Source organism: Culex pipiens, chromosome 2 (genome assembly GCF_016801865.2).
Source record: "Culex pipiens pallens isolate TS chromosome 2, TS_CPP_V2, whole genome shotgun sequence".
NCBI classification, from domain to species: domain Eukaryota; kingdom Metazoa; phylum Arthropoda; class Insecta; order Diptera; family Culicidae; genus Culex; species Culex pipiens.
Genome location: NC_068938.1, coordinates 106,578,143 through 106,601,424, shown reverse-complemented (window position 1 = coordinate 106,601,424; position 23,282 = coordinate 106,578,143). Strand labels below are relative to the sequence as shown.

The 23,282-nt window shown below is 35.1% G+C and overlaps 2 protein-coding genes across 2 annotated transcripts; both read left to right on the top strand.

Moving 5' to 3' along the window:
- Positions 1 to 1,441: 1,441 nt before the first annotated feature.
- On the top strand, positions 1,442 to 22,988 carry LOC120414735 (uncharacterized). Its single transcript, XM_039576046.2, has 2 exons — positions 1,442 to 1,735; positions 21,421 to 22,988. Exon 2 carries the CDS (start codon positions 21,484 to 21,486, stop codon positions 22,852 to 22,854), a length of 1,371 nt encoding a protein of 456 aa, XP_039431980.1. The 5' UTR covers positions 1,442 to 1,735; positions 21,421 to 21,483; the 3' UTR covers positions 22,855 to 22,988.
- LOC128092658 (uncharacterized) lies at positions 9,519 to 17,257 on the top strand. Its single transcript, XM_052706961.1, has 3 exons — positions 9,519 to 9,644; positions 16,629 to 17,089; positions 17,155 to 17,257. Exons 1-3 carry the CDS (start codon positions 9,519 to 9,521, stop codon positions 17,159 to 17,161), a joined length of 594 nt encoding a protein of 197 aa, XP_052562921.1. The 3' UTR covers positions 17,162 to 17,257.
- Positions 22,989 to 23,282: the final 294 nt, after the last annotated feature.

The window sequence follows — 23,282 nt, the reverse complement described above, 5'->3', positions numbered from 1 at the left end:
AAAAAAAAAGACCATTTTCGTAGAGAATTGTTCAGAAGCCATTTTGTGTCATTGGTTCACCCCGTACAAGCTTTCATACAATTTTGGCAGCCGTCCATACAAAAATGTTACGTAAATAATCAAAAATCTGTATCTTTTATAAGAATTTTCTGGTAGATTTTGTGCCTCTTAAAAAAAAAAAAAAAAGATATAAGGACTTTTAACAAAAAAGGTGCAGGTGGTTATGTTCTACATGACCAATATGATAAAGAACTTTGTACAAAACTCTAAAAATCATGCTATTTTTATTTATATTTTTTAATTCTTTGCCTATTTATTTAATCCTGAATAATTAATTCTAATTAAATTGATTCAATCAATGGCACCGGTAGAACCTTCCCTCAGGGCCATGGCCACTCCGGGTGTGGCCAATCCTGTCAAAATGGCCATTTTCATCGACGAAAATGACTTTATAGCTGTCGGCCACCATTGCTAGTACCAACCACTAGTGTCTTCCTTTTTATCTACAAGGACTTCGCCGCCCTGGGCTCCTAAGTGTATGAAAGTATGGCACGGAGCGACGGCGCCGAATACCCATATTTACACAAAGAATTTTAGAGCGCCCGCCGTGGGATTCGAACCAGCGACCTCTGGATTGTTAGTCCAGTGCGCGGTCCGATTGATCCACACGGGCGGGACCATTTTCATCACCAGTATCAAAAACTATGAATTTTGATACCCATATTGTCCCAAGTCGTATGGTTCGATAAATGTCCCCCGGTAGAACCTTCCCTCAGGGCCATGGCCACTCCGAGTGTGGCCAATCCTGTCAAAATGGCCATTTTCATCACCAGTATCAAAAACCATGAATTTTGATACCCATATTGTCCCAAGTCGTATGGTTCGATAAATGTCCCCCCGGTAGAACCTTCCCTCAGGGCCATGGCCACTCCGAGTGTGGCCAATCCTGTCAAAATGGCAATTTTCATCACCAGTATCAAAAACCATGAATTTTGATACCCATATTGCCCCAAGTCGTATGGTTCGATAAATGTCCCCCCGGTAGAACCTTCCCTCAGGGCCATGGCCACTCCGGGTGTGGCCAATCCTGTCAAAATGGCCATTTTCATCACCAGTATCAAAAACCATGAATTTTGATACCCATATTGTCCCAAGTCGTATGGTTCGATAAATGTCCCCCCGGTAGAACCTTCCCTCAGGGCCATGGCCACTCCGGGTGTGGCCAATCCTGTCAAAATGGCCATTTTCATCACCAGTATCAAAAATCATGAATTTTGATACCCATATTGCCCCAAGTCGTATGGTTCGATAAATGTCCCCCCGGTAGAATCTTCCCTCAGGGCCATGGCCACTCCGGGTGTGGCCAATCCTGTCAAAATGGCCATTTTCATCACCAGTATCAAAAACTATGAATTTTGATACCCATATTGTCCCCTTCAGTCGCGACTCAGACACGGTCGAAAGCGGTTGAGTTTCTCTCTAAGCTCCGTGAAAGCGTGCGCGTTAAGTAGAAGAAGAAGAAGAGTGCGAAAGTTTTCCAGTGTTTCGCGAGTGTATTCCAGGTCGGTGGTTCCGGAAGGGTTTGCACCGGTGGGAGTCCGGTTCCAGCTTGGCCGAGACCACGCCGGGAGTGACATCGGAGACGCGGCCAGTGACGGATTCATCAAATTCGGGGAGGTCCTCCTTGGTGTTTTGACAGTTCGACCTCAAGGCGGAGGATTTTTCGTGCCAAGAAGTGAGTGAGACAACTACCCACATAGAAAAATGGGCGGAAAACGGCCAAAAAGCGGGGACGTTTTGCCTGAAAGCGGGCCCGATTTTCAGCACGCTTTTTCCCCTCGTTGTGGCCTTTTTCGTGCCAGAATGCAACAATTAGGCGGGCGTTACGCATTTTGGCCGAGCGGTTACGCCCGACTGTGGCACGCTTCTGGGCACATTCTGACCACGATAACGGGCAAAAAAACGGTGGCGGAACGGGGCGCATTTTGGGGGTGCTTCTTCTTCTTTAGTATTTCCGGATTCAGTTTAGAGCGGTTAGGGTGATCAATACAAAAAGGGTGACAAAAAAAACAAAACAGATTAAAATGTTTATTCAAAGAGTTCCTAAAATTACAATAAAAGCCACTAAACCTATTTAAAACTAGCTTATATAAATAAAAGTTGAATTAATATGTTTAAATAAATTTAAACTGGTCCTATTGGTTTAAATAACTGAATTTGATGAAATTATTTTACTAAACTAACCAAAATAGTTTCAATAACTTTAATTTAGTAATACTTAATAAAATTTAGTTGAAGTAAGGTAAATTTTGTTAAATTAAGGTAAATATAGATTAATTGAGTTAAATGTCAAGTTTAGTTTAATGTAGTTAAATACAGTTGAATTTAGTATATTTCAGTTAAATTTAGTTTAATTAAGTTGAATTGAGTTAAATTGATGTGAATTAAGTAAAATCTAGTTAAATTTGATTAAATTTAGTTAATTTAGATAAATTTAGTTGAATTTATATGAATTATGCTAACTCAAGTTAAATAAAGTCAAATAAAATCAAATCAAGTTTAATTAAGTTAAATAGATAAATAAAATAAATATAGTTAAATAAATTCAGATGAATTTAGTTAATTTATGAAAAATTTAGTTAAAATAAGTTAAATTAAGTAAAATTTTAAAAAAATAGAGCTAAATAAAGTTAAATGAAGTTTAATTCAGTTAAATTTAATTAAATTCTGTTAAATTTAGTTAAATTCAGTTAATTTTAGCTAAAATTTGTGAATTTTGGTTAAATTTAGTTAATTTTAGATAACTTCATTTATAGTAAACTAATTTAAGTTGAATTTAGTTAAACTAAGACAAATATAAATAAATTTGTTAAATCTGTCAAAATATAGTAAGATAAGGTTAAATTTTGTAAAATTTAGTTAAATATAACTAAACAAAGTTAAATTTAGTCAAATTTAGATAATTTTAGTTAAATTTAGTAAAATTCAGTAAAATTTAATAATATTTAGTAAAATTTAGCAAAATTTAGTAAAATTTAGTAACATTTAGTAAAACATAGTAAAATTTAATAAAATTTAGTGAAATTTAGTAAAATTTAGTAAAATTAAGTAAAATTTAGTAACATTTAGTAAAATTTATAACATTTAGTAAAATTTAGTAAAATGTAGTAAAATTTAGTAAAATTTAGTTCAATAGTTCAATTTAGTTGAATTTTGGTAAATTAAATTAAATAGAGTTTGCTAAGATCAGTTAAAATAAGTTAAATTCAGTTAAACTTAGATAAATTTAGTAAAATTTAGATAAATTAAGTAAAATTTGGCTAAATTAAGTTAAATATTGTTTAATTTAGTTCAATAAAGTTGAATAAATTTTAATAAAGTTAAATAGAGTTAAATATTTAGATAAATTTAGGTAAACTAAGTTGAATTACGTTCAATTATGTTTAATTAACTTATATTAAGTTGAAATAAGTTTAATTTAATAAAATTTACTTAAATTTAGCTAAATTGAATTAAATAAAAATATAAATAAAAAAGTTGTTAAATTTAAATATATTTAAAAAAAATGCTAGTAGGGTAAAACAAGCAAATTTAGTTTGATTAAGTAAAAATAAGTAAACATTTAACAAAATTAATCAAAACTAGTTTTAATTTAGTTAAAGTTAGTTTAACTAGGTGAAATTTAGTTAAATTTAGAAAAATTAGCAAGCTGAATTCTACTAAATTTAGGTAAATTTAATTGAAAATGGTAAAATTTAGCGAAATATAGATGAATTTAGTTAAATTTAGTTAAATTAAGTTACATTCAGTTTAATTTAGTTATATTAAGTAAAATTAAGTTGTATTAAGTTATATGTAGTGAAATTAAGTTGAATTTAGTGAAATTAAGTTAAATTTAGCGAAATTAAGTTAAATTGAGTACATTTTAGTAGAATTTAGCTAAATTTAGTAAAATTAAGTAAAATTAAGATGAATATAGATAAATTAGGCTAAATTTATCTTTATTGGAGTAAAATTATGTAAAATTTTGTCCATTTGATTTTATTTATGTATAATTCATTGAAATTTAGTAAAATACAGTAAAATTTATAAAAAATTAGTAACAAATACTTAAATTTATCCAGGTTTTTAAGCGAAGATGGCGTTCGAATGGTGAACGTCCGAAATGTCAAAATCGCGCAGTAGCACCAACATTAGAAAAATAATGTGGCTGTCATGCCATGGCACACTTTTTTCGTAATGTTGGTACCACTGCGTGATTTTGACATTTCGGGCGTTTACCTTTCGAACGCCATTTTCGCTTAAAAACCTGGATATAAAGTTAGAAAAAAGGTAAAATTTTGTAAAATTAAGTTGATTCAAATTTAGTTATATGTTTTAATTTAGTTCAGTTTTTCATTAAGTTTAATTAATTTCAATTTTGTTTAATATAGTTAGCTTAAGTAATTTGATTTTAGTTTTTTAGTAGTAAGATTTAGTTAACAAATTTATTTAAATTTAGTTAACTTTAATTAGAGTTAGTTTAATTTAGAAATTAATGATAAAAATTTTGTACAATTGATTTTATTTCAGTTAAATTTATTGAATTTACTTTAATTAAGATAAATATAGCAAAATGCAGTTCAATTTTATAAGCTTAATTACATTTTAGTAAAATAAAGTTAAATTTGGTTAAATTTTGTTAAATTCACTTAAATTTCGATAACTTTAGAAAAATTTAGTAACATGTCAAAATTGGCTAAATTTGGTGAAGTTTAGTTGAGTTAAATTAAATTTAGTTAAATTATGTGAAACTTAGTAAAAATAGGTTTAATTAAAATAAATAAATTAAGAAAAATCAAGATAAATCAAGAAAAATTCTGTTGATTTTTTTTAAATTTTGTTGAATTTAGTCAAGTTTGGCAAAGTTTAGTAAAATTTAGTTAAGTTAAAAAAAATAGTTTAGTTAAGTTAAAATAAATTGAGTTGGGTTTAAATTAAGTTTCTTTTCATAAAATTATATAAAATTAAGTTAAAGTAGGTTAGATTAAGTTAAATTACGTAGAATAAGGAAGAATTAAGTAAAGTTAAGTTTAATTCAGTAAAATTATGTTAACTTTTGGTAAATTTGTTTTAAGTTTAATTATGTTTAATCAAGTTAAATTCAGTTAAATTTCGTAAATGCATATAAAATTTATTTAGGTAAAAAAAAATCAGTTAATAAAAAAATTACACTTAATTCAATTTAGCGTATGTTAAATTAAGTTAAATTGATTGAATTAAATTCAGATAAATTTAGTTTTATTTTGTAAAATGTACTAAAATTCAGTTAAATTTAGTTAAATTTGTAAAACTTAATCACAGATAGTAGAATTTAGTAGAATTTTTCCAAATTTAGATTAGTTTAGTTATGTTAAGTTAAATTTAGTTGAATAAAAATAAAATTAAGTTAAATTCTGTTTAATTTAGTTAAATTTAGTTAAATAAAAATACAATTCAGTTACATTTTGTAAAATTAAAATGAATTCAGTTAAATAAAGTTAGATTAATGGTTAATTTTTTTTTTTCAATTGCCTACTTTTTGTTAAAATAATGTTTAATTTAGTTATTTTTTTATAATTCGGCTAAATTTGATAAAATTCTGTTACATTTGGTTAAATTTAGGTGAATTACGATAAATTTACTTAACTTTTGTTGATTTGATTAAATATTGTTAAAATTATATATGAATTTGCTAAATCAGTCAAAGTTACTAAAATAAAAATTAGGTAAAATTAAGTTATATTGAGAAAAAAAATAGTAAAATTTGATTTAATTTTGTAAAATTTGGCTAAATTAATTTAAATTAAGTTTGATTTACATAAATTCATTTAATTTTTTTAAAGAAACTTAGTTAAAATAAGTAAAATTTAGTAAAATGAAGTAAAATTAAAAATCAAGTGAAATTAAGTAGAACTAAGTTAATTTAAGTAAAATTAAGTAGAATTTAGTAAAGTTAATTTGCATTAAGTTAAATTAGGGAAAATTAAGAAAAATCAAGCTAAATTCAATTTTATTCAGTTGAATTAGGCTAAATTTAGTTTAAGTTTAGTTAGAATCAGTTCAATTAAGATACATCGAGTTATATTAAGTTAAATTGAGTAAATTTTACTAAAATTTCACCGATTTTTTAATGAATTCAAATTTATATAAATTATGTTTAATTTAGTTGAATTAAGATAAATCAAGCTTAATTAGTTAATATTGTTAAATTTAGTCAAGATTGGCTGAGTTTAGTAAAATTTAGCTAAGTTTGAAAAAAAAACGGTTAAATTAAGTTAAATTAGGATTAATTTAAATTAAGTTGTTAAATTAAGTTGATTCAAGTTGAACAAGGTAAGATTAAATTAAGTTAAATAAGGTTAGATTTCGTTAAATTTTAATTTTATTTAATTTAGATAAATTAAGTTTGACTGGGTTTAATTAAGTTAAATTTCATAACAAAAATTAAATTGAGTTACATTTATTTCAATTTGACTAATTTCTGTTAAATTTAGTATTTATTTTTAAATTTAGTTAAATTAATTGAAATTTCGTTAAATTTTAATTAAATTCAGTAAAAATTTGGTTTAATTTTGTTAAATTAGTAAAATTTTGTTCAATTTTGTTCAGTTAAATTTGGTTATATTTAGTTAAATTAAGTTTAATTAGGTTAGGTAATTAGGTTAAGTTAAAATTCAGTTTGTCTTAGTTAAATGAAATTAAATTGCGTTAAATTAAAACTAAATTAAGTTAAATTCAGTTAATACTGTAACATTAAAATGAATTTAGTTAAATTAAGGTAGATTAATGATTAAATAAAGTATAATTTGTGTTACATTTGGATGCATTTTGTTAAAATAATGGTTAATTTAGTTATTTTTTTTTAAATTGGCCTGCTTTTGGTTAAATTTAGCTAGTTAAATAAGCTTAATTTTTTTTAATTTGATTAAATATTGTAAAATTTAGCAAAATGTAGTTAAATTAAGTTGAATTTAGTTAAATTTTGCTCAACTTAGCAGAGTTCAGTAAAATTATGATAATTTAAGTTAAATTTGGAAAAAAATAGTTAAAATTGAATATAAATTTGGTAAATTAGTTAAAATTACTAAAACTTAGGTAATTTTGATTAAATGGTGTTAAATTTAGGTTCATTTGCTGCAGCTGGTATCGCTCGTTCACTGCTTCAGCTTTTGGTAGGTCTTCATTCAACTTAATTCATGGTCATGGTCGCCTCGTACTCGTGGAACTTCCAATGGGTTGCTCGTCTTCCGGCAACTCGCCGAAATCTACGCGACTGACTGCACCGGTTCTCATCGTCGATTTGTACTTGTAGCTTGTTCCTCATTTCACTTTCACGTGAGGCTGCTCGTACGACTGTCGAATTCCCCCGGAACATGTCATCGGCCTTAGCTCCGGATATCGGAGCGATCATTGCGGACGTTGACATTCGCTTGGCCGGTGAAACTGGCTGACATACAATTGCGGCTGGTGCTTCGAGCGGGAAAAGTAGAAGGTTCGCGACAGGACGCTTTCTTTTTGAACTCGGCAAGGCAACACCCCCAGGAGGGTCGAGAGGACAGATGGACTTGTGGTCATCGGCCAGGGTCGTAGTTCGATACTACTGATGAAGCTGGTCGGAAGTGGGAAACGGTTGGCAGCTGGTCGAGGTTGACGGGTCGCTGAAATAAGTGAAATAATGAGTTAGGTTAGGTTTAATTAGAAAAATCTGTAACTCACCATCGCCTCCGCTGGGCGCTTCTCTGGTCGTCCCTCAATTTCCTGCACCAGATCCAGCGGCGTCTCCGATTCCCGGCGTAACCCGCTTCCCCCGGGACGAAATTGATCTTCCTAGTCACTTTTTCTTATCTGTGGAACTTCCCGCTACCTTTCGCTTTCTCTTGCCAGCCTTCTGTGTTCAATTTCTGCTCCGCCTGGTCCTGGTCCAGAGAATAAAACGTGTGAATGTCCTGATCGACGGATTGCTTTTTTGCGGCGGTAACCGCTGGATGCTCGGTCAGAGAGAATTGCCTTTTGACCGGAACGTGGTTTAACGATTCACGTGAGACCGATTTGCTTTGTGCTGGGGGATTTTTTGACGCCGGTTGAATGAAGGACTTGCGCCGGGCCGCGCGGCTCTTGGGCACGGGTTCTTTTTGTGTTTGGCAACTTCTGGTTCGGGGAAATACGGAAGGTGGATTTCGGAACGCGTTCGGGAACTCGGCTATGGTCGGTTGGCCGTTGGCCGAGAAAGATTTTCCGCGGTTGATCGGGGAGAACTTTAATTTTTTTGCGCACAAATAAATCAAACAAAAACACCTGCAAAATGCTTTTTTTTGACAGCCGCCGGTCGCGTTACGAAATGGGAATGTGTGCATGCGCGCGGGCAAGATGATATGTTGGTGTGCGTGTGCAAACAAAAATAATTTTTTTAAGGATTGAGTCTAAACTAAATGCGTCTTAACTGGCACTGGCGATGCCCGATTCTCGCCCGCAGCCCCCCAAACGTTAGAGTGGGTAGTGTTGCAAACAGTGCTCAAAGACCAAGTTTCGGCAGGTTACCAAGTAGTCTGGACACCAACCTTCAGTGGCGACACCTTGTCATCACTAGGGAAAGGAAACCAAACTTGGTAGTTGGACAGTTCCCCAGACGGCAGAACATCTTGCGTCTGGCGGCGGCGGACGTTTGTCGGGGGTAATTCAAGACACTATTTATTTATGTTGGGTTCGTGTCCTTGGTTGGTTTGGGACCTGGATGTGTTTTTGCGGTTTTCACTTCGGCGAAAATTCGCCTCACACACACTCATGCGTTTTGGCATCTGTCAAAATCGGCCATTGCCAAAATTATTGCTGCTTGAAAAAAACCGCGTGCACGTCGTGCTCGTTCCGCGTCCGCATCCGCCCGGGAATTTTTTTTTTGTGTTGCTTGTTCCGAGTGCCGTTACCCTGTCCGTGTCCGTGTTCCGTGTTCGGAGTGTCCGTTTATGTGTTTCGACTGAAGTGGTGAAGTGTCTAGGAGTGAACTCTCGCGATAATTTTGGTGGTCTCGTTCGGGGAAAAAGGTAAGTTTTTTTTTATTCACTTTTATAGTTGAAATTCCGCATGGCCGGTTCCCTTAGAAGTTATCGTTTGGGGGACACTTTAAGAACCATACGAGCATGGATTGTGATGCGGAAATTGCTAATTGGCCGCTCTGGGAAAATGGCCACAACCCGGCATGGCCGGTTCCCTTGGGGGTGATCGTTTAGGGGACAACCCGGCATGGTCGGTTCCTTTGGGGGACATTTGAAGAATCATACTAGCAGGGATTGTGATACGAAAAATGAAAATTGCACGCTCGGGGAAAATGGCCACAACCCGGCATGGCCAGTTCCTTTGGGGGTGATCGTTTGGGGGACATTTTAAGAACCATACGAGCATGGATTGTGATGCGGAAAGTGCTGATTGGCCGCTCTGGGAAAATGGCCACAACCCGGCATGGCCGGTTCCTTTGTGGGTGATCGTTTGGGGGACAACCCGGCATGGTCGGTTCCTTTGGGGGACATTTGAAGAATCATACTAGCAGGGATTGTGATACGGAAAATGCTAATTGCACGCTCGGGGAAAATGGCCACAACCCGGCATGGCCGGTTCCCTTCGGGGTGATCGTTTGGGGGACATTTTAAGAACCATACGATTGGCATGGATTGTGATGCGGAAAATGCAAATTGGTACCATACTAGCATGAATTGTGATAAAAGAATAATTTTTTTAAAAATCAGAAATTTCAAAGCTTTTAAAAATTTATAAAATTTCAAAAACTTTAGAAACTTCAAAAATTTCAAACATTTTAAAAATTAAAAAAAAAATATTTTTTTTCAAAATTTCCAAAAATTTAAAAATTAAAAAAAAAAAACAGAAAAATGTCAAAACTTTCCAAAAATTTCAAAAGTTTTAAAAAAAATTCTAAGATTTTTCAAAGTTTACCGTCCACCTTCAATATTGTGCTCAAAAATTCTAGGGGCAAAAACAATGTTTTTCAAAAAACTTCAAAATTTCAATAAAATTACACGTGCAATCAACTGAAAACTATTCACAAAGCATTTCCCTGCGTTAATAATCACTTTGAGCATAATTGAAACACTTAAAAAAACAACTTATTTTTTTAATTTCAAAAATTTCAAAGATTTTAAAAAATTCAACATTTTTAAAAAATTTATAAAAATCAAAAATTTGACATTTTCTAAAATTTTTAAGATTTCTAAGATTGCTAAAATTTTTAAAATCTCTAAATTTTTAAAAATTTCAAAAATTTCAAAAATTTTAAAAAATTTCGGAAATTTCAAAAATTTTAAAATTTCAAAAATTTCAAAAACATCAAAAATTTCAAAAATTTCAAAAGTTTAAAAAAAAATTTCAAAAAAATCAAGAATTTTGAAGTAATTGAAATATTTTTTAATGTCTAAAATTTCTTAAATTTCTAACATTTTTAACATTTAAAATTTATAAAATTTCAAAACTTTCAAAACTTTCAATAATTTCAAAAATTTCAATAATTGCAAAAATTTCAATAATTAAATTTCAAAAATTTCAAAAGTTTCAGTAATTTCAAAATTAAAATAAAATGTAAACAATTTTCAAAATTTCAAATACCTGAAAATTCAAAAAAATTTAAGATTTCTTAAATTTCTAAAATTTGATAAGGCCGTTGCAAATATTTTTCAAAGTTTATGTCGCCAAAAACAATATTTTTTCAAAAAACTTCAAAATTTTAATGAAATTACACGTGCGGTCAACTGACAACTATATTTAAAAAACATTTCCCTAAATTTCAAAAATTTCAAAAATTTCAAAAATTTCAAAAATTTCAAAAATTTCAAAAAATTTAAAAATTTCAAAAATTTCTAAAATTTTAAAAATTTTAAAATTTTAAAATTTTTTAAAATTTCAAAAATTCCAAAAATTCCAAAAATTTCAAAAAATTTAAAAAATTCAAAAGTTTCAAAAAAAAATTTCAAAAAAATCAAGAATTTTGAAGTAATTGAAATTTTTTTTAATGTCTAAAATTTCTTAAATTTCTAACATTTTTAACATTTAAAATTTATAAAATTTCAAAACTTTCAAAACTTTCAATAATATCAAAAATTTCAATAATTGCAAAAATTTCAATAATTAAATTTCAAAAATTTCAAAATTTTCGGTAATGTCAAAATTAAAATAAAATGTAATTAATTTTAAAAATTTCAAAGACCTGAAAATTCAAAAAAATTTAAGGCCGTTGCAAATATTTTTCAAAGTTTATGTCGCCACCCCCCCCCCCCCCCCCCCCCCTCTTCAAAATTGGTATGAAAAATCAGGGGTCAAAAAAAAAATTCTAAAGAATTTATAAATTTCCATGAAAATAGAAATGCATTTTTTCTGCATTGATAATCATATTTCGCATGTTTGGGCTTGTTTAAACATGTTTTGAATTTTTATTAAATAACAATGTACAACACCGCACAAAAAATATTTTTCGCAAAAATTTTTTTTGACAATGCTTAGATATTTTGGAAACTGTCATCATTTTCAAAATATAATTTTTTTTTTAAGATTTCAATGTTTTAAAAATAAAAAAAAATCTTTTTTACATTTTTGTAGTTTTTTGAATTTAAAAAATGTAAAAATAATTTAAATTCCGAAAATTCCAAAGTTTATGTCGCCAAAAACAATATTTTTTCAAAAAACTTCAAAATTTCAATGAAATTACACGTGCGGTCAACTGAAAACTATATTTAAAAAACATTTCCCTACGTTAATGATCACGTTGAGCATTAAATTTCAAAAGATTTCAAAAATTTCAAAAATTTTAAAAAATCAAAAAATTCAAAAAATTCACAAAAATCAAAAATTTCAAAAAATTAAAAAAAATCAAAATATTAAAAAAAATCAAAAAAATCAAAAAATTTAAAAAATTTCAAAAATTCAAAAAAAAAAATTTTTTAAATCTCAAAAAATTCAAAAATTTCAAAAATTTCAAAAACTTCAAAAATTTCAAAAATTTCAAAAACTTCAAAAATTTCAAAAATTTCAAAAATTTCAAAAATTTCTAAAATTTCTAAAATTTCAAAAATTTCAAAAATTTCAAAAATTTCAAAAATTTCAAAAATTTCAAAAATTTCAAAAATTTCAAAAATTTCAAAAATTTCAAAAATTTCAAAAATTTCAAAAATTTCAAAAATTTCAAAAATTTCAAAAATTTCAAAAATTTCAAAAATTTCAAAAATTTCAAAAATTTCAAAAATTTCAAAAATTTCAAAAATTTCAAAAATTTCAAAAATTTCAAAAATTTCAAAAATTTCAAAAATTTCAAAAATTTCAAAAATTTCAAAAATTTCAAAAATTTCAAAAATTTCAAAAATTTCAAAAATTTCAAAAATTTCAAAAATTTCAAAAATTTCAAAAATTTCAAAAATTTCAAAAATTTCAAAAATTTCAAAAATTTCAAAATTTTCAAAAATTTCAAAAATTTCAAAAATTTCAAAAATTTCAAAAATTTCAAAAATTTCAGAAATTTCAAAATTTTCAAAAATTTCAAAAATTTCAAAAATTTCAAAAATTTCAAAAATTTCAGAAATTTCAAAAATTTCAAAAATTTCAAAAATTTCAAAAATTTCAAAAATTTCAAAAATTTCAAAAATTTCAAAAATTTCAAAAATTTCAAAAATTTCAAAAATTTCAAAAATTTCAAAAATTTCAAAAATTTCAAAAATTTCAAAAATTTCAAAAATTTCAAAAATTTCAGAAATTTCAAAAATTTCAAAAATTTCAAAAATTTTAAAAATTTCAAAAATTTCAAAAATTTTAAAAATTTCAAAAATTTCAAAAATTTCAAAATTTTCTAAAATTTCTAAAATTTCTAAAATTTCTAAAATTTCTAAAATTTCTAAAATTTTAAAAATTTTAAAAATTTTGAAAAATTTCGGAAATTCCAAAAATTTCAAAAATTTTAAAAATTTCAAAAATTTCAAAAATTTCAAAAATTTCAAAAATTTTAAAAATTTCAAAAATTTCAAAAATTTCAAAAGTTTCAAAAAAATCAAGAATTTTGAAGTAATTGAAATTTTTTTTAACGTCTAAAACTTCTTAAATTTCTAACATTTTTAACATTTAAAATTTATAAAATTTCAAAACTTTCAAAACTTTCAATAATTTCAAAAATTTAAATAATTGCAAAAATTTCAATAATTAAATTTCAAAAATTTCAAAAGTTTCAGTAATGTCAAAATTAAAATAAAATGTAAACAATTTTAAAAATTTCAAAGACCTGAAAATTCAAAAAAATTTAAGATTTCTTAAATTTCTAAAATTTGATAAGGCCGTTGCAAATATTTTTCAAAGTTTATGTCGCCAAAAACAATATTTTTTCAAAAACTTCAAAATTTTAATGAAATTACACGTGCGGTCAACTGACAACTATATTTAAAAAAACATTTCCCTACGTTAATGATCACGTTGAGCATTAAATTTCAAAAATTTCAAAAAATTCAAAATTTCGAAAAAATTCAAAAGATTTCAAAAAATTCAAAAATTTTAAAAAATTCTTAAATTTTAAAAAATTCAAAAATTTCAAAAATTTCTAAAATTTCAAAAATTTCAAAAATTTCAAAAAATTCAAAAATTTAAAATTTTTTAAAATTCCAAAAATTTCAAAAATTTCAAAAATTTCAAAAATTTCAAAAATTTTAAAAATTTCAAAAATTTCAAAAATTTCAAAAATTTCTAAAATTTTAAAAATTTTAAAAATTTTGAAAATTTTGAAAATTTCAAAAATTTCAAAAAAATTTAAAAATTCCAAAAATTTCAAAAATTTTAAAAATTTTAAAAATATTGAAAATTTCAAAAATTCCAAAAATTCTAAAAATTTCAAAAATTTTAAAAAATTTAAAAGTTTCAAAAAATTTTTTCAAAAAAATCAAGAATTTTGAAGTAATTGAAATTTTATTTAATGTCTAAAATTTCTTAAATTTCTAACATTTTTAACATTTAAAATTTATAAAATTTCAAAACTTTCAAAACTTTCAATAATTTCAAAAATTTCAATAATTGCAAAAATTTCAATAATTAAATTTAAAAAATTTCAAAAGTTTCAGTAATTTCAAAATTAAAATAAAATGTAAACAATTTTCAAAATTTCAAATACCTAAAAATTTAAAAAAATTAAGATTTCTTAAATTTCTAAAATTTGATAAGGCCGTTGCAAATATTTTTCAAAGTTTATGTCGCCAAAAACAATCTTTTTTCAAAAAACTTCAAAATTTTAATGAAATTACACGTGCGGTCAACTGACAACTATATTTAAAAAACATTTCCCTACGTTAATGATCACGTTGAGCATTAAATTTCAAAAATTTCAAAAAATTCAAAAATTTCAAAAAATTTCAAAAAATTCAAAAATTTCCAAAAAATCAAAAATTTTAAAAAATTCAAAAATTCAAAAAATTCAAAAAAATCAATAAATTTAAAACATTCAAAAAATTAAAAAAAATCAAAAAATTCAAAAAAAATATTTTTTTTTTTAAATCTCAAAAATTTCAAAAATATCAAAGACTTGAAAATTTAAAAAAATTTAAGATTTCTTAAATTTCTAAAATTTGATAAGGCCGTTGCAAATATTTTTCAAAGTTTATGTCGCCACCCCCTCCCCCCCCCTCTTCAAAATTGGTATGAAAAATCAGGGGGCAAAAAAAAATTCTAATGAATTTATAAATTTCCATGAAAATAGAAATGCATTTTTTCTGCATTGATAATCATATTTCGCATGTTTAAGCTTGTTTAACCCTTTCGAGCCTGATGGGTCATATATGACCCAAATATCAAAATTTCCAAAACTATCCTATAATTTTCGTATGGTCATAAGAATCATTTTCCAATCACTGACTAAAAAAATATTTTTTTGAAAATTCAGGCCTGAAAGGGTTAAACATGTTTTGAATTTTTATTAAATAACAATGTACAACACCGCAAAAAAAAATATTTTTTGCAAAATTTTTTTTTGACAATGCTTAGATATTTTGGAAACTGTCATCATTTTCAAAATATAATTTTTTTTTTAAGATTTCAATGTTTTAAAAATAAAAAAAAAATCTTTTTTACATTTTTGAAGTTTTTTGAATTTAAAAAATGTAAAAATAATTTAAATTCCGAAAATTCCAAAGTTTATGTCGCCAAAAACAATATTTTTTCAAAAAACTTCAAAATTTCAATGAAATTACACGTGCGGTCAACTGAAAACTATATTTAAAAAACATTTCCCTACGTTAATGATCACGTTGAGCATTAAATTTCAAAAAATTCAAAAATTTCAAAAAAATTCAAAAGATTTCAAAAAATTAAAATTTTTTAAAAGATTCTAAAATTTCAAATAATTAAAAAAATTCTAAAAATTCAAAAAATTCAAAAAATTCAAAAATTTCAAAAATTTTAAAAATTTCAAAAATTTCAAAAATTTCAAAAATTTCAAAAATTTCAAAAATTTCAAAAATTTCAAAAATTTCAAAAATTTCAAAAATTTCAAAAATTTCAAAAATTTCAAAAATTTCAAAAATTTCAAAAATTTCAAAAATTTCAAAAATTTCAAAAATTTCAAAAATTTCAAAAATTTCAAAAATTTCAAAAATTTCAAAAATTTCAGAAATTTCAAAAATTTCAAAAATTTCAAAAATTTTAAAAATTTCAAAAATTTCAAAAATTTCAAAAATTTTAAAAATTTCAAAAATTTCAAAAATTTCTAAAATTTCTAAAATTTCTAAAATTTCTAAAATTTTAAAAATTTTAAAAATTTTGAAAAATTTCGGAAATTCCAAAAATTTCAAAAATTTCAAAAATTTCAAAAATTTCAAAAATTTCAAAAATTTCAAAAGTTTCAAAAAAATCAAGAATTTTGAAGTAATTGAAATTTTTTTTAACGTCTAAAACTTCTTAAATTTCTAACATTTTTAACATTTAAAATTTATAAAATTTCAAAACTTTCAAAACTTTCAATAATTTCAAAAATTTAAATAATTGCAAAAATTTCAATAATTAAATTTCAAAAATTTCAAAAGTTTCAGTAATGTCAAAATTAAAATAAAATGTAAACAATTTTAAAAATTTCAAAGACCTGAAAACCTGACCTTGGCCCCCTCGAAAAGCTGAACCTGCAGGAAAAGGCGAGGAGGAGGACGGTCCGAACATCCGGGACGTTGGCCGAGTTCAAGAAAAGCTGGAGAGTCCATCGGCGACGGACGACCACCTCGGGCTGCTGTTGAACCTGCCGGAAGAGGCGAGGAGGAGGACGGTCCGAACTTCCGGGACGTTGGCACCGAGTTCAAGAAAAGCTGGAGAGTCCATCGGAGACGGATGACCACCTCGGGCTGCTGCTGAACCTGCCGGAAGAGGTGAGGAGGAGGACGGTCTGAACATCCGGGACGTTGGCCGAGTTCAAGAAAAGCTGGAGAGTCCATCGGAGACGGATGACCACCTCGGGCTGCTGCTGAACCTGCCGGAAGAGGCGAGGAGGAGGAGGACGGTCAACACAGCCGGAACCGTGGCCAAGTTCAAGAACCTGTGAGTATGATGCCTCATTTCAAAGTTATTGAACTAAAAGTTTTCTTCTCGTTCCTTTTTCACAGATTCTAAATCTGATTCCAAGAACATCTCCTTGGCCCCCTCGAAAAGCTGAACCTGCTGGAAGAGGCGAGGAGGAGGACGGTCCGAACATCCGGGACGTTGGCCGAGTTCAAGAACAGCTGGAGAATCCATCGGAGACGGACGACCACCTCGGGCTGCTGTTGAACCTGCCGGAAGAGGCGAGGAGGAGGACGGTCCGAACTTCCGGGACGTTGGCGCCGAGTTCAAGAAAAGCTGGAGAGTCCATCGGCGACGGACGACCACCTCGGGCTGCTGTTGAACCTGCCGGAAGAGGCGAGGAGGAGGACGGTCCGAACTTCCGGGACGTTGGCCGAGTTCAAGAACAGCTGGAGAATCCATCGGAGACGGACGACCACCTCGGGCTGCTGCTGAACCTGCCGGGAGAGGCGAGGAGGAGGAGGACGGTCAACACAGCCGGAACCGTGGCCAAGTTCAAGATCCTGTGAGTATGATGCCTCATTTCAAAGTTATTGAACTAAAAGTTTTCTTCCCGTTCCTTTTTCACAGATTCTAAATCCGATTCCACCCCATCCGAGACCACCTCGGGCTGCTGCTGAACCTGCCGGGAGAGGCGAGGAGGAGGACGGTCAACACAGCCGGGACGTTGGACGAGTTCAAGAACAGCTGGAGAATCCATCGGAGACGGACGACCACCTCGGGCTGCTGTTGAACATGCCGGAAGAGGTGAGGAGGAGGACGGTCTGAACATCCGGGACGTTGGCCGAGTTCAAGAAAAGCTGGAGAGTCCATCGGCGACGGATGACCACCTCGGGCTGCTGCTGAACCTGCCGGGAGAGGCGAGGAGGAGGACGGTCAACACAGCCGGGACGTTGGACGAGTTCAAGAACAGCTGGAGAATCCATCGGAGACGGACGACCACCTCGGGCTGCTGTTGAACATGCCGGAAGAGGTGAGGAGGAGGACGGTCCGAACATCCGGGACGTTGGCCGAGTTCAAGAACAGCTGGAGAATCCATCGGAGACGGACGACCACCTCGGGCTGCTGCTGAACCTGCCGGGAGAGGCGAGGAGGAGGAGGACGGTCAACACAGCCGGAACCGTGGTCAAGTTCAAGATCCTGTGAGTATGATGCCTCATTTCAAAGTTATTGAACTAAAAGTTTTCTTCCCGTTCCTTTTTCACAGATTCTAAATCCGATTCCACCCCATCCGAGACCACCTCGGGCTGCTGCTGAACCTGCCGGGAGAGGCGAGGAGGAGGAGGACGGTCAACACAGCCGGAACCGTGGTCAAGTTCAAGATCCTGTGAGTATGATGCCTCATTTCAAAGTTATTGAACTAAAAGTTTTCTTCCCGTTCCTTTTTCACAGATTCTAAATCCGATTCCACCCCATCCGAGACCACCTCGGGCTGCTGCTGAACCTGCCGGGAGAGGCGAGGAGGAGGAGGACGGTCAACACAGCCGGAACCATGGTCAAGTTCAAGATCCTGTGAGTATGATGCCTCATTTCAAAGTTATTGAACTAAAAGTTTTCTTCCCGTTCCTTTTTCACAGATTCTAAATCCGATTCCACCCCATCCGAGACCACCTCGGGCTGCTGCTGAACCTGCCGGGAGAGGCGAGGAGGAGGACGGTCAACACAGCCGGGACGTTGGACGAGTTCAAGAACAGCTGGAGAATCCATCGGAGACGGACGACCACCTCGGGCTGCTGTTGAACATGCCGGAAGAGGTGAGGAGGAGGACGGTCTGAACATCCGGGACGTTGGCCGAGTTCAAGAAAAGCTGGAGAGTCCATCGGAGACGGATGACCACCTCGGGCTGCTGCTGAACCTGCCGGAAGAGGCGAGGAGGAGGACGGTTAACACAGCCGGAACCGTGGCCAAGTTCAAGAACCTGTGAGTATGATGCCTCATTTCAAAGTTATTGAACTAAAAGTTTTCTTCTCGTTCCTTTTTCACAGATTCTAAATCTGATTCCAAGAACATCTCCTTGGCCCCCTCGAAAAGCTGAACCTGCAGGAAAAGGCGAGGAGGAGGACGGTCCGAACATCCGGGACGTTGGCCGAGTTCAAGAAAAGCTGGAGAGTCCATCGGCGACGGATGACCACCTCGGGCTGCTGCTGAACCTGCCGGAAGAGGCGAGGAGGAGGACGGTCCGAACATCCGGGACGTTGGCCGAGTTCAAGAAAAGCTGGAGAGTCCATCGGAGACGGACGACCACCTCGGGCTGCTGCTGAACCTGCCGGAAGAGGCGAGGAGGAGGACGGTCAACACAGCCGGAACCGTGGCCAAGTTCAAGATCCTGTGAGTATGATGCCTCATTTCAAAGTTATTGAACTAAAAGTTTTCTTCCCGTTCCTTTTTCACAGATTCTAAATCCGATTCCACCCCATCCGAGACCACTTCGGGCTGCTGCTGAACCTGCCGGGAGAGGCGAGGAGGAGGACGGTCAACACAGCCGGGACGTTGGACGAGTTCAAGAAAAGCTGGAGAGTCCATCGGCGACGGATGACCACCTCGGGCTGCTGCTGAACCTGCCGGAAGAGACGAGGAGGAGGACGGTCAACACAGCCGGGACGTTGGACGAGTTCAAGAACAGCTGGAGAATCCATCGGAGACGGACGACCAGCTCGGGCTGCTGTTGAACATGCCGGAAGAGGCGAGGAGGAGGAGGACGGTCAACACAGCCGGAACCGTGGCCAAGTTCAAGAACCTGTGAGTATGATGCCTCATTTCAAAGTTATTGAACTAAAGGTTTTCTTCCCGTTCCTTTTTCACAGATTCTAAATCCGATTCCACCCCATCCGAGACCACCTCGGGCTGCTGCTGAACCTGCCGGGAGAGGCGAGGAGGAGGACGGTCAACACAGCCGGGACGTTGGACGAGTTCAAGAACAGCTGGAGAATCCATCGGAGACGGACGACCACCTCGGGCTGCTGTTGAACATGCCGGAAGAGGTGAGGAGGAGGACGGTCTGAACATCCGGGACGTTGGCCGAGTTCAAGAAAAGCTGGAGAGTCCATCGGAGACGGATGACCACCTCGGGCTGCTGCTGAACCTGCCGGAAGAGGCGAGGAGGAGGACGGTTAACACAGCCGGAACCGTGGCCAAGTTCAAGAACCTGTGAGTATGATGCCTCATTTCAAAGTTATTGAACTAAAAGTTTTCTTCTCGTTCCTTTTTCACAGATTCTAAATCTGATTCCAAGAACATCTCCTTGGCCCCCTCGAAAAGCTGAACCTGCAGGAAAAGGCGAGGAGGAGGACGGTCCGAACATCCGGGACGTTGGCCGAGTTCAAGAAAAGCTGGAGAGTCCATCGGCGACGGATGACCACCTCGGGCTGCTGCTGAACCTGCCGGAAGAGGCGAGGAGGAGGACGGTCCGAACATCCGGGACGTTGGCCGAGTTCAAGAAAAGCTGGAGAGTCCATCGGAGACGGACGACCACCTCGGGCTGCTGCTGAACCTGCCGGAAGAGGCGAGGAGGAGGACGGTCAACACAGCCGGAACCGTGGCCAAGTTCAAGATCCTGTGAGTATGATGCCTCATTTCAAAGTTATTGAACTAAAAGTTTTCTTCCCGTTCCTTTTTCACAGATTCTAAATCCGATTCCACCCCATCCGAGACCACTTCGGGCTGCTGCTGAACCTGCCGGGAGAGGCGAGGAGGAGGACGGTCAACACAGCCGGGACGTTGGACGAGTTCAAGAAAAGCTGGAGAGTCCATCGGCGACGGATGACCACCTCGGGCTGCTGCTGAACCTGCCGGAAGAGACGAGGAGGAGGACGGTCAACACAGCCGGGACGTTGGACGAGTTCAAGAACAGCTGGAGAATCCATCGGAGACGGACGACCAGCTCGGGCTGCTGTTGAACATGCCGGAAGAGGCGAGGAGGAGGAGGACGGTCAACACAGCCGGAACCGTGGCCAAGTTCAAGAACCTGTGAGTATGATGCCTCATTTCAAAGTTATTGAACTAAAGGTTTTCTTCCCGTTCCTTTTTCACAGATTCTAAATCCGATTCCACCCCATCCGAGACCACCTCGGGCTGCTGAACCTGCCGGAAGAGGCGAAGAGGAGGACGGTCGACACATCCGGGACGTTGGACGAGTTCAAGAGCAGCTGGAGAGTCGATCGGAGACGGACGAGCACCTGGGGCTGCTGCTGAACCTGCCGAAAGAGGCGAGGAGAAGGACGGTTTGCACAGCCGGGATTGACAGACTTGAGACTTTTCCGGAGACGGTTGACCACTTTCGGTTGTGGTTACTGAATCCGCCGGAAAAAGCAAATTCAAAGACGGTGCGCTGCTTATTCATTAACCCTATTTTTTACGTGATATTTTTACATTAATAAACTTTAATTGTTACGCTGAGTGTATCTAAATTTGTTTTATTTTGTAGAAACTTGTTTATTACAGAAAACAGCAAAAAACAGTATAAAAAGAAGAAAACCAAGAAGAAAACCACTCCACGAAATACGTCCGATTTTTTGCCAGATTTGTGCTGCTCTATTGCCCGCAGTCGTGCGAAAATCTGGCGCAAAATCTGGCGTGTGTCTGGCAAAATCCATCTGTCAAAACGCATAACCGATTGAATCGGTTGAAACGGTTCGTTCGCCTCAATCGTGCACGACCGGTTTGTTGCATATTCGCCAGAATTCTGGCGAAAATCTTGGGCCAGTCGGGGGGAAAATCTGCCAGACGTCTTGCGCAGCGCCCAAGACAAAACGCCCGCCAGGCGCCCCCCGTTTCCGTCTGGGATCCACTGTCTAGCCGACACATAAACCAGTGAGGTGAATTTCTTTCGTGGAGTAGTACTAAAGGTGAACAGTAGAGAGCGTGTCGTGAAAAAAGGAGAAATACCTTTTCCTGGTCATCATGACCAGGAGAAAGGGCCGGCCAGGGGTTGATCCCCCGCGTTCGTCGAACGACGCCACGCTACCGGCCTACCTTGACCCCGATGGGAGTCACGGGAAGCTTTACGTGATGCTCATGAAGGCCGCTGAGGACGGAAAGGTCCTTCCGTCGAACCCCTTCACACTGGCAAAGTCGATCCAATCCTCCGTCGGCACGGTGGCCGCTGCCTACCGGGGCAAGGAGGGGAACTTTGTGCTGAAGGTGCGAGGCGACGAAAAAGTAGCCAAACTGAAGAGGATGACTGAGCTAATCGAAGGGACCAAGATCGTCGTGACGGAACACCCACGTCTCAACCAGTGCAAGGTGGTGGTGACGTGTCATACGGTCAACGACCTCAGCGACGAGGAACTGAAGGCGGAGGAGGCACTTCAAGATCAAGGGGTGCTAGACGTCAAGCGATTCCGGAAGAACGGGAAACCGATCTCGACCATGATCCTCACCATCCGGGGGACGGCGGCGCCCGAATGCATCTACTTCGGGTATGACCGATGCTCAACAAAACCCTATGCACAGGCACCGCTCCAGTGCTACAGGTGTTTCGAGTTTGGACATCCGAAGGCCCGATGCTCGGCACCTGAGGAGATCTGTCGAAACTGCTCGATGCCGCACGCCATTGTGAAGGACGAACAAGGACGCACGATCTGCCAGAAGCCAGCGTGGTGCCTGCACTGCAACGGCAATCATTCACCGACGAGCCGCCTCTGTGAACAATACCAACAGGAGGAAGAGATTGAGAAGATCCGTGGCGAGGGCAAGTCCCCGCGTGAAGCACGGCGCATTTTTGAGGAGCGCCGAACCCAGGAACAGAACAGCTACGCCGCGGTGGCCAAGAAGTCGGCGACCCAGGCGAGGCTGGAAGAACCCGCGATTGAAGTGCTGCGAAAGGAGCTAGCCAACGCCCAGAAGGCGCTCAAGGAAGCACAGGAGGAAATCGCCAAACTGAAGAAGAGAAAACCGGAACCCAAAAAACCTAACAAGGAAGAAAAGCAGACTAAGCCGGTCGAGGAAAAGCCGATCAAGCCGGTCGACGAAGACTCCGACGAACAACAGCAGGAGGAAGTAATGGAAACCGACGACGACGTCAGCAAGCGTTTCCGCACCGCCTCTGAATCAAGCACGACCAGCAACAACCACAAAAGGAGGCACTCGGAGTCGAGCGCGTCGACCCTCGTCGACAGCAGCGACAGTACCGGGACTCCAGAGGTAACAGACGCACCCATAACACAACCCCCCGAAACACCGATCCCCCCAAAGCAACCGCCCCCCAAGAAGCCGAAAGGTCCGGGGAATAAACAAAAACAAGGACAATCGAACAAACAGAACAAGCAGTGATGGCCATCGTGCCATCCACTGCGAGCTCTCAGGACGCTCCAAAAACCACCGATGACGACAACAGCCCGAACTTGAACAACAACCAGCCGGTGCCGTCCACCTCTTGCCCTGCCCTCACAGACGGGGCAGTGGATGGCACCACCACCAATCAAACACCCAAAACAACCGCCATCGCTGTTCAGTGGAACCTGCGCGGCCTCGCCGTCAGGACCAACGAGCTGCGACAACTCCTGGAGGAACACCAACCCGTGGTGGTGGCTCTTCAGGAAGTAAAAACAAAAAAGAAACAAGAAACCGACAAGCTTAACCGCTATGACTGGCGCTTCTGCTTCAAGCCCAGCGATGGGTTCTCAAACGGAGTCGCACTAGGAGTGGACAAGGCCGTGCCACACCGGTACATCGACGTCAGAGGACCGCTTCAAGTGGTT

Coding starts and splice junctions, on each gene's coding strand:
- LOC128092658 (XM_052706961.1), top strand. CDS start 9,519: ATGGTCGGTTCCTTTGGGGGACATTTGAAGAATCATACTAGCAGGGAT. Junction 9,645..16,628: donor CGGTTCCCTTCGGGGTGATC/GTTTGGGGGACA, acceptor CCTTTTTCACAG/ATTCTAAATCTGATTCCAAG.
- LOC120414735 (XM_039576046.2), top strand. CDS start 21,484: ATGACCAGGAGAAAGGGCCGGCCAGGGGTTGATCCCCCGCGTTCGTCG.